Source organism: Pantherophis guttatus, chromosome 2 (assembly GCF_059756535.1).
Source record: "Pantherophis guttatus breed Tessera chromosome 2, ASM5975653v1, whole genome shotgun sequence".
NCBI lineage: Eukaryota > Metazoa > Chordata > Lepidosauria > Squamata > Colubridae > Pantherophis > Pantherophis guttatus.
This window is the reverse complement of record NC_142064.1, coordinates 24,447,973-24,462,960: the sequence shown is the minus strand read 5'-3', so window position 1 is coordinate 24,462,960 and position 14,988 is coordinate 24,447,973. Positions and strand designations below refer to the sequence as shown.

General features: G+C 36.5%; 1 protein-coding gene across 6 annotated transcripts in view; it reads right to left on the bottom strand.

Annotated features, from left to right (window-relative positions):
- The window catches only part of GHR (growth hormone receptor), a 139,984-nt gene that overhangs the window by 64,482 nt on the left and 60,514 nt on the right, over positions 1-14,988 (bottom strand). For all 6 annotated transcript variants that reach the window (XM_034440812.3, XM_034440815.3, XM_034440814.3 and 3 more), the window contains one exon: positions 14,228-14,308. In XM_034440812.3, coding sequence (XP_034296703.2) covers positions 14,228-14,297 — 70 coding nt within the window. In that variant the 5' untranslated portion in view covers positions 14,298-14,308. The remainder of the gene's footprint in view (positions 1-14,227; positions 14,309-14,988) is intronic.

Here is a 14,988-nt window from a genome sequence, read left to right as displayed (position 1 = left end):
CCCAACTGCTGGTGGGAAAGTCCTTGGTTCCAAAAATTTTATTTTGGCTACAAGTCCCCAGCTATCTCTATTCCCTCCCCTCCCATTCCCATAGCTCCAATCAGCCTTGCTGTAGCAGCCCTGAAGATGCTCCAAAATGGCTTCAAGGTTAGCAGGGAAGAAGAAAGAAAAATAAACTCTATGACAATTTCTGAAGGAGGATTCAGGGGCAGCTAAATCCAATAGAAGGAACTTTCTCAATGGGCCCTTTTAAGCTCCAATGCCCATTTTCCTCATCTGGAAATATGTATACTACTGTACTTGCCCTATGGCCCTAAACTAATCTGATGCCTTCAGAATGATTAGGCAAAAAACTGAGCCAACCATGATCTAACTAGATGTAAACACTGCAAGGGATTACTGCTAGAATATTTATATCCAAAGTTCTTTTATTGGATGGCATAAACCCACAAAATACATACATATTTAAGGGTTCCTTGCTATGTCTTTTTTATTTAATTTGATATACAATACAGAAAGAGCAATCAAAGTTTGCATTTAAAAATGCCTCTTTAAAACACAAAACGTTAAAACCTGAATCTGAAGAGGAAAACAGCCATTTTCTAAGAATGGCCAATTATGAATCCCATGAAGAAAGTTTAAAAAAAAGCATTTTACTGACTCAAAAAACAAAGAATTATGGACACATGCTGGTTTTTGTATTGTTTTGTATCTCAAAACTTTTGTTTTTAAAAAAGAAGATTGCTTTGCAAATATTTTTCTGAAATATTTACTATAAAAATATTTATTTTGAAAAGTTGAAAGAGTTTTCTTTAGCAAAATCTTGAGTTATACTTCAAAAATTAAGCTTCTGTCATCCTCTTTCACTCCCAAATTCTGGAACCAATAGTTTTCCCAAATCTCAAAAATGTTAAACTAAGGTTGACACCAAATAACAGAAGCAAGTGAGATAACTTGGTCTGCTCAAAAGGTCATTCTGGGCCCTACAGTGCTTAAAGCCAAGTTATAAAGGTAGTCCTTGACTTGTTACCATAATTGAGCCTGGAATTACATTTATAAATTGTGCTCTTTAAACTGGTCACCATGTGGCCAGACCTAACTTTATGACAAATTTGTGGTTGATGTTAAGTCAATTGGGTGGGTCGCTAAGATAATACCATTGTCATTCAATGAATCCATTATTCCCAATGAATGTTTTTTTTTTTTTTTTGCCAGAAACTTAAACGCTGGAAACTGGCAGAAAACATTGAAAAGTGTGGTCACATGACCATGGGATGCTGCAAAGGAGATCCAATTGCCAAGTGCAAAAAGTGTCAATACATGGCTGTAATTTCAAAATAAGTCATAATGAGTCATAAGTACGTTTGAGGGGATCTGTCATAATTTTGAATGATCTCTAATTGACCAGCTGTTAAGTTGAGTGTTCCCTGTATTTCTTCATCTACAACTTCATTTTTCAGTTTTGGTAAGTTATTGAGCCAGCTTTGGTTTATGTCACACCAGTTATTGAACCCCACTCTACTGTATAATAGCTCGGTAGGCAGTTATAATATACAACTGGGAAATGAGAAATCTTTTGTCAGCAATGAGAAACATGATCTTAGATCACCAGATCCCAAGACTCTTGCTAAATATAAGCTTGCTATCAGGGAGCACCTGTTCATTTGAGACACCTTTAATGTCCTAGGAGCAGATATGCATGCGAAGCCTACTCTAAGCCGAATCAAAAGAATGGAAAAGTAACAAGTGTGCAAAGAATGAGCAGCAGATGAGAGTGATGGTTGGATTTGGAAAGTCATGAAAACAAAAGAAAAACACATCAAACAAAGCAAGATAAGTAGGAAGTGGTTATAGTGGCATTTCATCTCACCTTTCTCCCCCCCACACCCCAAAGAGAATTACTTCATTTTTTGTGCCACAATTCAGGTGAACTAAATAGACTTAAGTGCCATTGTCAAGTTCCATTCTTGTTGTCTTCTCAGACTGCCAACATAACTGTTTCAAAATATGCCTGACCAGTAATGGTAATGTGTCACAGTAGGCAACACTAAAAAAAAAATACCAATTAAATATTAATTGCCTTCATTTGTCCCTTCAGCAATTAACATTAAACAGGTACACTGCCTTGGAGTGTGGGAGTGTCATAAAGGCAGTGATAAATTAGCCACCATTATCTAAACCAAATTACAACCCATACTGAGATAATTTCCTTTTTATTTTTTAAAATGCAGGTTTTGTTTTTAAAACAGTTGTTAAAAGTTGATAGTTGATTTTGACTTTGGGGTTTGAGGAGTGATATGATTGAAGAAATATTGTGGATGTTAGCTATATGATTATGGTTTATTTATAGGTTTTTATATGTTAATTTAATTTAATTTATTTAATTAAATTTATATGCCGCCCCCTCCGAAGATTCAGGGCAGCTCACAATACATTTAAAAAATCATTATAAAAAGACATTGAAAAATTAAAAAACATTAAAAACATTAAAAACTCATTCACACCATTCATGCCCGGATCTCACCAGATCACAAGAGCGAGATCAACGGCCCCAGGCCTGCCGGAAAAGCCAGGTCTTCACAGCTTTTTGGAAGGCCAATAGGGTGGGGATGGTCCGGATCTCAGGAGGTAACTGGTTCCAGAGAGCTGGGGCAGCCACAGAGAAGGCTCTCCCCTATGGGCCCGCCAGCCGACATTGTTTAGCTGACGGGACCTGGAGAAGACCAACTCTGTGAGATCTTACCGGTCGCTGGGAGCTATGTGGCAGAAGGCGGTCTTGAAGATAATCTGGCCCTGAGCCATGTAGGGCTTTAAAGGTAATAACCAACACCTTGAATTGTGACCGGAGACAAATAGGAAGCCAGTGCAGCTCGTGGAGAATTGGTGTAATGTTGGTGTACCTAGGTACACCCACGACAGCTCGCGTGGCTGCGTTCTCGACCAACAGTAGTCTCCGAACACTTTTCAAGGGTAGCCCCATGTGGAGTGCGTTGCAATAATCTAACCGTGAGGTGACAAGGGCATGAGTGATTGTGAGGAGAGCCTCCCGATCCAAGGAGGGTCGCAATTGGTGCACCAGGCGAACCTGTGCAAAGGTCCCCCTAGCCACAGCAGTCAGGTGTTGTTCTAATCTTAACTGTGAGTCTAGGAGGACACCCAAATTGCGAGCCCATTCTGAGGGGGACAATTTCTCTCCCCCCCAGAACCAAGGATGGACAATCAACATAGTCTTTAGGAGACAATACCCACAGCCACTTAGTCTTGTCTGGGTTAAGTCTGAGCCTGTTGACTCCCATCCAGACCCTCACAGCCTCCAGGCACTGGCACATCACATCCACATCCATATATATAATGTTTAGGTATTGGTATTATTTAGTTAAATTTAGAGAGAAGATTTTATATTTTATAATTGTCTCTGTATTGAAAAAAGTCAGAGGTCCCTTTTTGTATAATTTGTTTTATGTATTGTTTTTGTTACCTTTTAAAGTTCCCCTTTTATCTCCTCCCCTTTTTCTCCATTACGTTAGTTTGTATTTTATTGCTTTTATCAAAGTTGATAGTTGAATTGCTTTAAAGGAGAAAAACAACAACAAACTACTTCAGTGACCAGAAAACATTTCAGTACCCAAGGCCCTTCACAATGGTTTATTTGTTTCAGACACTGTGAATAATTTCAGCTACAACATTACACAATGTTTGCATTCCTTCATCAAGTTAGGCAAGTTTAAAACCCAGTGGGGGCAAAGAAAATATAGAACTCACATATAATTTGCTACTTTTACCCCCATTACAACTCAGTAAATATTTCATTGTAGATGTATTACCAGATCTTTTTTTTTCTGGGTTTCGGAAAAGAAAATATAAAATGTTCATCTTAAATTGCCTAAGGCAAGAGGCACCCTTGCTAAAGACTGTGGTCATGAACATCCAATACAGGTAGTCCTTGACTTACAATCATGACTGAGCCCAGAATTTATGTTGCTAAGTGAGAAATTTGTCCCGTTTTACAACTTTTCTTGTCACATTCGTTAAATGAATCGTTAAGTGCAGTTGTTCAATTAGTAACATGGTTGCTAAGTGAATCTGGCTTCCCCATTGACTTTGTTTGTCAGAAGGTCACAAAAGGTGATCACATGACCCCGGGACACTGCAACCGTCATAAATATGAACCAGTTGTCAAGCATCCAAATGTAAATCTCATGACCGTGGAAATGCTGCAACGGTCATAAGTGTGCATCTGAATTTTGATCACATGAGCATGGGGATGCTACATGGGTTGTAAGTGTGAAAAACAGTCATGTCACTTTTTTCAGTGCCATTGTAACTTTGAATGGTTACTAAATTATTTTTTGTTAAGTCAAGGACTTCCTGTATATCAGGAAAGCAAAGAGGCTCTTGGCAGCAGGAGGATAATACAGCTGCTGACAGACAATATTCCTTTTTTTGTGTGTTTTTAGCTCAAACTGGGCCCAGTTTATATGTTAGATTGTGTTGTATGAATGGTCTGAAATTTACATTGTATTTTAAGCTGAAAGAAAACTTTTAAATGGTGTGTTGTGGATATCTAGCACTTGAGAAATTGTCAAAGATGTACAAAGCTGTTTCAAATGTTTGTTGGGAATGTAATTGTAAAGAAGGTGCTTTTTATCATCTTTGGTGGGCTTATGATAAAAACAAAAAGAAAATGGGGCTACATTTATGCTTTAATTCAGAAGATGCTTAAAACAAATAGAAAATTGAAATCAGAAGTTTTTCTTTTATGACTATTGGGCAAAGAGCTTTAAAAAATGGAACTTTGGTATTATATATGGTATGTTGGCTGCAGTGAGAATTCTATATGCACAAAAATGGAACGATAAGTCAATCCCCACATGGAAAGAATGGATGGAAAACTGATGGAATTGGTAGAGATGGCAAAATTAACAGCGTTAATTAAAGAAAACATGTATCCCATTTTGTTCTATTTGGAAACAATGTCTGGACTTTATGCTTGGGAAAAAAATGAATCCCTAATTTTGGATTAAATTAGTCTGTCAAATTAGTTACAGAAATGGCTAGTATTTACTGAATATGTAAAATAGAAAGTTGAGGTTGTAACTGTATTTTGCTGCATGTAAAAAGTTAGTAGTCACTGCTTTTTTTCTTTCCCTTTTACCTTGCACTCCCTTCTCTTTTCCCTCCAACATTCCCCTTTTATCTTTGGGTTGTTGTTTTTTTGTATTTTTTATTATAATAATTTTCAATTAAAAAAGACAATACAGAAGGACCTTGGTATTGCATCTTTCAGAATGTTGTTTCAACTTCCCAGTTTAGCTAAAGATCTTGGATTTTTTTGTCTCCAGTCACCCATTTAAATAATAATTGTGATCCTTTTTAGCTTTTTCAAGTTTCAAGCAGCTAGTAGTTGCTTCCAAAACATCTCACCATACAAGACCGAAACTGCATCACACGGAAAGCCAACGAGAAAGTAGGATGGCTTTCAAGCATACATTTAACATAAAGCCAGGATTCATTTTTACAAATGGACATTTCCAAACTCAGCTTCAACTCAGAAGCACAGAAAAGTAATTTCACTAGTGAAGAGTTTGTATCTCGAATGCCCTTTCATGGGCTGCTGCATACTGAAGTGTAAGAATTAGAACATTGAGGTGGAAGGCATCTGAGAAGACATCTATTCCCATCTCCCTAATCAGTTCTGGATCAACTAAAGTATCTATGACAGATGACCATCCAGCTCTGCCTAAAGATCTCAAGTGAATGAAAAGTCATTATCGGTTGACACTCATACAATCAAGATGTTCCACCTCCTGAAGTCTAGCTTGAAGTCCATTACTTGCAACTAAATTTAATGAATAAGATGCTGTCCTCTGGGATAATAAATAATAAGATCTTTCTTTCTGAGTTACAATGAGGATAGAATATATATTTATAAAAACAGTCCTTTGGGAAATGCAGCTTGCTGGAGAGGACATCCTATGGCTTATTAACCTTTGATCTTAATTGGAGCTATGACCTGAAATACCTTGTTATTGCTTTTTTGTGTCTATTGTTTGAGGAGACCACTTTACAGTGTAAAACAAGATGGAGGGCATACAGTTTAGAGCAGGCTGGCGGCCCACAGGCCAGATCCGTCACGTGCAGGCCTTGCCCACCTCACCTCCATGAATGAGAAAAACATCGCAAAATGTCACATGACGGCATCGTGACGCAGTGAGTTTGACACCCGTGGTTTAGAGACTTTAATACATCAACCTCTTGTTGCGATAGCATTGGTTTTAGCATGAGGAAGCCTATAAACTTCAATTCTCTCAAGTGAGCACAGAAGGAACTTTGACACACCGAAGAACAATATTTGCCAAAATCCCTGTAGTCCATCTTACAATAGCTACATTTCTGCCTGATGCTTTTGAGGAAAGTAATGATGAAAGGATGAGATTTCTGACTAGAGACTGGCCATGTGATGCTCAACTCAACCCTCCAAAAATTAATAAAAGTTACTTTAAAAACTGACTGAAAACACACAAGATTAACAAACATTGCAGCAAATTAATGTTCCCATGTTATGCTCCAGAATTTTGCAAGAATTTGGCTCTCATAGAAGATTGCCATATACTCACAATCTGTGAGATGATACTTGTTGATCTGAAATTTATGATAAAAACAGCTTTTAATATGTGATCTCAGCCAAATGCCCCAAAGGCCTTAGTTTTGCTTTCTATGCCCCACCCTCTAACCATAAATTTAAAGTAAACATCATTATAATTTTAAGAATTCTTTAATTGCCTGTTTTTTCCTTTGTTTTTACCTGACAAATAGAATATTACTACATAGTAATTGGCTTGTTGTTTTGGTCTTCAACTGCAAATCAGGTTTAATTATCTCATAAGATTTCAGCCTTTCAGGCTTCTCCAACTATAATGCCTGAATGCCTGAAAAGATTGTTGGCCCCTGACTTAAGGGTTCAAGGAATAAAGATGCCATGTTTTACTTCCAAAGACATTATAAGAAGTGCAACATTACATTAGATCTAAATCTGATTCAGCTCAAGAATGGTTCCTAATTTCATTATTTCAAAGTCTCAGATTTACAGTTAAAAATAGTAAATAGACATTGAAATAAGTCTCCCTTGAGTCAAGCTTTACTCTTGTTGATTATAGGGACCTACGTTAATTGCTGATTAAACCTGACCTTACCTCATTTTTTCAAGATCGGCCAAATTTACTTAAATGCTGCCACCGATTTCATTGCTTTTCAACCTTGGAAATCTTAAAATCCCATGCTGGCTGGGGAAGTCCACACAACTCAAAATTGCCAAGGTTGAGAAACACTGACATAGAGCAACTGATTAAACATAGTACCACTTAAATATGGTCAGAATCATCTAACCATGATTCTGCATTGTACACAAGATTCCATTTATTTATTTAATTTTATTTGAAATCACCATCATTCCACCAGAAACAACAGTAGCAGCTTTAAAAAGTTGGATAATGCTCTGTGGGTTGCTATGAATGGCAAAGTACTGAGCTCCTAAACTGCATGACATTGCAAACAGCAGCTGTGCTGATTACAGCACAACATTGACAGGTTACATCTGCAAATAACGGTTCCACAACTTTGCAGAACTTATTAGCAATAGCTTAAATGTGATTCAGCTGTCTTTTAATTTTATCATCCTGGCCACTTTCATTCAATATCAGGAAAGTCATAGAACAATTTCTTCTTACTAGCAAGAATTCATTTTTAACAATCTGAACATTTTTAACACATGATGCTAGAGAAAATGGCAACAGCACATTTATTTTGGGAAAAAAAAATTAGATCTAACTAAGTGCTACAGAAATCTGTAACACTCTTGAGAACTGTAGATTACACTGGATGCCTGGAGATTAACGGACTTGTTTGTCAAATCTGAGCTTGACATTTTAAGGCATTTTCTGCATTTTTTGGCAGCCTCTAGTAATTTAGGATAGTGAATGTGGTGAACGCAATAAAAGAAATTGTTACAAAGCAAAGCTATCAAACTCATACAATTTTATGGGCTGCATTGTTTGCATATATTTTTGCATATTTGCTATATTTAAGAGTGAGGGGATAGTTTAGTTGGTAGCAGCTCTGAAGTTTGAATTCTTTATATGTCCAATTAAAAAAGTTGCCTGGGGTAATGAATAAGGACTAACGTGATACATTCAAGTTGGAAACAGCTTTGATTTTAACAACTGGATTTGTTATTTGTTAACAAATACAAATGTTTATTTTTTTCCCCGCAAATACCAATTTATTTCTACTAAAATCTACTTTGCATCTGATTAATCTAAGAAAGCAATATACCATAGACATATGGACATACTATAGACATGTCTTAAATGTCAGTCACTTTCCCCCTTCTCATGAAATTCTTAGATTTTAGTTATTTTGTCTGAAGGGGAAACTTTGGAAAACTGAAAGTCTGAACTAAACTCTAAACTCTTTTCCAAAGTTTTAGATTTTAATTTCTTAAGTGTCAAAATACATTAAATCCAGAAGGAGTAAATAATAACTATAGAATTTAGTTATATAAGGTGATTCTTGGTAATGACAATGGAGAAAGCTCTTATTTTAAAACCTTACAATCCCACCTTGTGGATTCTATAAGGCTTTCCTTAAAATATGTGCATGTATTCAACAACAGGAGACAAAGAAGATAGCAAAATAGGGTGCCCCATCTTTACTCTGCAAGATCAGTATTTAAAATAATGTGTCACTAAACCAGTTTCTCAAGCTTGGCCACTTTCAGAGAGGAGGACTTCAACTCCCAGAATTCCCCAGGCACAGTTGCAGTCCATCTTTCTTAAAGAAGCAGATTGAAACTATACCATTGGTCTTTCTATCTGCTAATAATTCTTCTGTCTGGTTCCAGCAACAGTCTGGTAACTAAATTTTAACTCTATATTTATTATGTTCTTTCCCTGAGCATTCAACACATCTAAACATTTCATTATAAAACTTACTAAAGTCACGAGTGCTGGTAGGAGTTTCATCTATTGCATCTACTTTCTACAATAGTAGATCAGGAAGGATTAAAACAACATCTGTTTTAGTCAAGATGTACAAAGGCAGCTTTGTTTTTCTTGATGATGTGCTCTTGAAAAATCCATTCCCTGTCCAGTAATGAATTATTACTATCACAAGGACATCATGGCAGTTTCATAATTGGATCCAACTTTACTCCAGAAAACAAAACAATATGTGTCCAGCTAAGATTTTTGTGTGTGTGAAAACTTGCTAATATATTATTCCACTGGCTGTGCCCCAAGTTTATGTTCTCCAGTTTCCTCTACAAAGTGCATTAAGCAATCCACTTTATAGAGGAAATAGGCTGGAGTAATCTGTACAGAGTACAGAAAGCAATTTTAGGGACTTAATCTATAGAATGGTTTTAATGAAGTCTTCAAGTATTCTCATACCAGAAAAAGCATTTCATCTTATATCAAGGGCATATTTTTTTCAGGCAATTTTGTTCTTTGAGCAATATGCTAGGTATCTCTCTTCCCCAAACAGTGATTTGATTTGATTTAATATGAATTGAAAATGCAATTAAAAGCAATAGATCACTGCCTACACATTTGGGTTTCAGGGACCCACTGAATATCTGAAATGTGTTGATATAACATCATGGGACATGGAGGGAACAAATTATATTCTCATTCAAAACACAGGATGACCAGTTCACATACACATTTGATGTTCTAATTGACAAATGACCAAATGTGGGAGAAGCTTTTGCCTGAACTAATGATTGCCAAGACATTCTTCCAAATGTTAATTCATTTTAGATTATTTCATATCAATGACATTTCAGAGCTCTGAAGCTTTTAGAGCTTATAAACATGTTTTAATTAAACAAGAACATGAAGATATGAAAAGTAACAGTAAAATCAAGACTTGTATAGCTTAAAATTAAATATATCTAAGATATTACTACCACTTTATTAGGTTTGTTTGAGTTTCCGCATGGGGAAAAAAAAGTGTGTTTATTGGCTTTCAAGTCTCAAATGCATGAACAGGTCAGTTGTCACGGAATGTCTCATAACAGCATAAGAGCAGCCAGCAGAAAGTTAGAGAGAACACACACACACACAAGAAACTTTCCTACAACAGGTGTCTCATAACAATCTGAATTACTACTGTAATGAGGCCTTACAAAAATAAAACCTGCCTACAGGGGGATCTTAATGCAGTCTTTTAGGGGAAAAAATAGTAAAATGTGGTTGTAAAGGCTCAATTGATTGCTTTTTCTTCCTGGCATATCTGTGCTAATTTTGTATATGGATTTGTACATCAGTGTTCTTCATCCTTAACAATTTTAAGTTATGCGGACTTCAACTTTCTGAATTTTGAGAGTTGAAGTCCCCCAATGAGCTAGTTATGCTTTCTAGACTCAATAGACAACTCACTCTGATCTTCCATGATTCAACCAAACTCTTTCTTAAACCTCTAAGTCTCAATCCTCATCCACTAACAGCAAAATTTAAGAATAAAGTGCTTCTCATTCTTATCAGGAATTTGATTGAACTGATGGGAAACTTTGCTACTGTTAGCACAATGGTTTTCTTTAATGGGCACTGAAAAAAACAACCACCACCCAGCTTTCTGCAGCTCCAAATGGGTTTAGTCTTTTGTTACTAATAGTTATACTAGAATTTGATCTATAACAGATTTTGGTTCGGTGGTTAAAGTACAAGAATGGAAATCAGGAAACTATGAGCTCTAATCCTGCCTTAGGCATGTTAGATGACTTTGGGCCGGTCACTCTCAGCCCAACTCACCTCACAAAATAGATAGAATACGTTATTGGCCAAGTGTGTTTAGACACACAAAGAATTTGTCTCTGATGCATAAGCTCTCAGTGTGCATGCAAAACAACAAAGTAGTAATAATCATAATAAAGGATAATAATAATGCGTTAATGAGTTAAATAGTGGAACAGATGAGAAGGATAAAAGTAATATGATGATACTACGTGAGTAATAGACATAAGACAGAACTGTGGGAATTTAATGTTCAGCAGAGGAAAAACCTGTCTCTGTGTCTATAGGAGGCGGAAGGAGTATTATGTATATTTGCTGCCTTGGATCATTTATAAAAACAATAAAGGTGGGATTAAAAAAAAATCTAAAATAAAAAATAAACATTCTTCTCCAAAAGAAGAGTGCAGTGCATTGCAGTGCTTTTAATTTTAGCGTGATAGATACCATGTTTCTCAAAGCACTACATTGTGGAGCCTTCTTTTAAACAGTCCTCCTTAAAATTATTTTATGCAGTTTAATTTGCATATGTCAGTATGTAATACTAAGCACTGAGTGAGCCTTTCAAATATTCTATTTGGTTTTTTTAATCCTGTTTTCAAGATCCTTGTTTTCTTTGTTAGGAAATATTTGATGTACAGACACCACCAATTAAGAATTGTTTTATGATAAATTTCAATCCATTTCCTCCTACAGTTTTCTTCCCCACCACAGTCATTAAGCTTTGGATGCTGAAAATAAAATAATGGTTGTAATAAAAACAGAACAGGGTGGCCAAATTAGCAACTCAAAGCAGAAAAGAATAGTTAGTGATTCATCTCTAGATTCAATAAAATCACCAAACCAATGAATGTACACTGGATAACAGGATCTAAAATATACATTCTGACAATAATAAAGCAACACCTTCTGTGTTATGTATTTAGAAATAAGTAGAAACAAATACTGGGTTGATATTATGTTCAAACAGAGGAAGATTCTTAAAGAACAAAGGCTGAAGATTCTTAAAGAACAAAGGAGTGTTTTAATTTTTTTATCTACCTGAACACTAATCCAAGAATCCTGAGTTATAGCAAATGGCTTGAAACACAAGCAATGTGATTAAACACAAGCAAACAGGATCAAAAGTGCTATGATAGAATTATGATTCAGGTCAGAGTCTTATTTGTCTTTTTCATGTCATACCATTAGTCACTTTTGAAGAAGGAATCACAACAGATATTCAGTGTCATTTCTAAATATTATGTAACCAAATACATAGGATATGATTAATAATTTATAGTAACATGAAAATGATTTCCAGCATTTAATGATTTCTCGCTTCTATCACCACTTAGAGGGTTCTGGTTGAGGCTTTGGAGCCCCAAGCTGTGGAAAAACCATTCATTTAATTTGGCCGTGACAAGGACCTCTGCTCGTGTGTGTAGGCTCAATAGTAGCTTTGTTCTGGCAGTACAAATTTAGAGTACAGTATGCACCACATTAGCATTGCAAGAAAATCCTGCCCCTCATTAGCGTCACTGAAAGGGTATGGGTAGAATAAAAGTTTGCTTTCATTTTATATACTAGTGGTTTGCCCTGTCCATGTAAGTGTAAGTGGTCTTGGTAGTTCCTTGATTGGGATATTGTTTACTGTTAGCCTGTTTGTCTGAGTTGACAGTTCCTTGATTAGGGTATTGTCTGCTTCTTAATTGTTGGCTTTATGTTAATCTTGGTGTTAATTTCTGCTCATCTGGGTATTGATTGCTGATGAGGAAGTATTTTTGTCATTTTGTTTCCTTTTGACTGTCTCTTTTGAATGGAATGTAGATGTTGTTTATCTCTATGTGCCTGTTGATGCCCAATTTGTATGAGTGCCAGGCTTCTAGGAATTTTTTAGCATTTTTGGACTTGGTATAGGAGGCTCGCTGTTTCCCAGTTGAAACTAAGTCTATCCATGTGTTGTGAAATTAAGGAGTTTTCATCATGTCTTCTGACTGCTAGTTAGTGGTCATGGATACACTCTGCTAACCGTTTGCCTGTTTGTCCTATATAGTGGCTTTTGCAGTCCTTACACTGTATGCTGTAAATGACCCTTGTGTTTTCTTCCAGGGCTGCTGGATCTTGTGGTTTACTTAGGATGTTCTAATTGGTTTGCCTGCTACCGTGATGCCACATGGTTGTAATAATCTGTTGTAGTTTGAGATATTTTTGATGTATGGCAGTGTTATCCTTTTCACAACTTGTATTGGTTGTACTATATTGAGCTGAATGGTCAGGCATTTCTTGATGACGTTGAGGGGATATCTATTTTGCTAGAAAATGTTGGATATATGATCTGCTTCTTTTTCTTCTTCCCCAGTGAATTTTATTTCTTTGAAGATGTTGATGATTTTGTGTATGTTAGTTCTTTTTTATTATGACAAAGAGGTTGTCTACACACTGGATCCTACTTTAGGTTGTATGCATTACACTATTTATTATTTGTCCTGAAAGCGATAATTCCATGGGTATTCCTTTGATTTGTTGATATGTTTGTCAGTTGAACTTTAAGTATATGGTTAGGCAAAGTTTGATAAAATCCATGGTTCTACCCTTTTCCCTGAAAATAAGACATCCCCTGATAATAAGCCCAATCAGGCTTGTGAGCGTATGTGCTAAAATAAGTGCCCCCCCAAATAAGCCCTCCCTGAAAATATTTAAACACATGCGCCATTTCCTCTGGTTAGGGTTAGAGCTGGAAATCAGGTAAAACGACAAGAGGAGCCCCGTCTTGCTCCATGCACCCCAAAATAATAAAACCTCCCTGAAAATAAGATCAAGCACTTATTTCAGGGTTCAAAAAAAAATATAAGACAGGGTCTTATTTTCAGGAAAACATGGTAGGTATTTCAATCTTAGTGTATTTGGTTAAGTTCAGTGTTCTGTGCTATCATGGATTCTTGGCTAATTCTGGGTCTATGGATGTAAAAAGTGCCATGATATCAAATGAGATCATGATTTCATCTTCATCTATTGTCACGTCTTTGATTCTTTGAAGGCACTGTAGTGGGAAACTGGAGCATTTGCTCCCTTCTTTGAGGTGCCCAAGTTTTTTTGTCAATTCTTTAGTGATGTCTCTTGAATGGCATTGCCTTTCTGTAGGCATGTGTTGTATTTTGCACAACAGTCTATAGATAGAAAACCAGTTGCCTTCAGCCATTAGCTTCTAGGTGGGCCATGATCCTGCCTTCTTAGATTTTGGCTTGGATCAAATCATTATGATACCTTTCCTGCAGGCGCTGATGCTTAATTCACAGGCTATCTAGTTCAAAGTATTGAAAAGTAAAACTAAAAATAGAACTTGATATAGCAACAGTTCGTGCTGAGAACAACTATAGCATAGACTTAATGTTGAAATTTCTTATACTAAGTACCGCAAACATTGTTAATATCTCTTTCTCAAAAGCATTCAAACTCACGTTTCATTGTGGAAAAAGAACTGTTCGCAGATGCCAGAGCCATCGTAAACAGCAACAACCAAAGATCCATTCCTCTGGATTCTGCAATTGCAGAAAAAGATAATAGCATAAATCTCATTATATAAGACGGAAACACCATTTCATTTCTCTGCTGGTTTAGTGATGAACTGGATGGAATTAAGCCAAGGATCTATGAAGGGACTAGATTACAATAAATATTGTGACCTTATAAAGTTTTATCATATATTGAATCTGTAAGCGACAATAAATCATGAGGCTGCTGACCAGTAAATAAAAGACATTCCAGGACATGTATTCATTTTCTACCAGTATCAATATCAATATCAATAGCATTTAGACTTATATACCGCTTCACAGTGCTTTTACAGCCCTCTCTTGAGGTTTACAGACTCAGCATATTACCCCCAACAATCTGGGTCCTTATTTTACCCACCTCGGAAGGATGGAAGGCTGAGTCAACCATGAGCTGGTGAGATTTGAACTGCCAACTGCAGCTAGCAGTCAGCTGAAGTAGCCTGCAGTACTGCACTCTAATCACTGCATCACCTCAGCTCTTTACTATTATCTATACAATTATCATCAAAGAAACTTGGGGGTTCCTGATGAGTGTCTTCAAATGTTTTGTTATCAAGTCCCCTTAGGCATGAAAGCCGGCTGGCTGACTCTGAGCCAATCACCACGAGGCGGTGAGTACAGGAGAAATATACTATTATACCAGTGCCATGCAGAAACAAAATGTC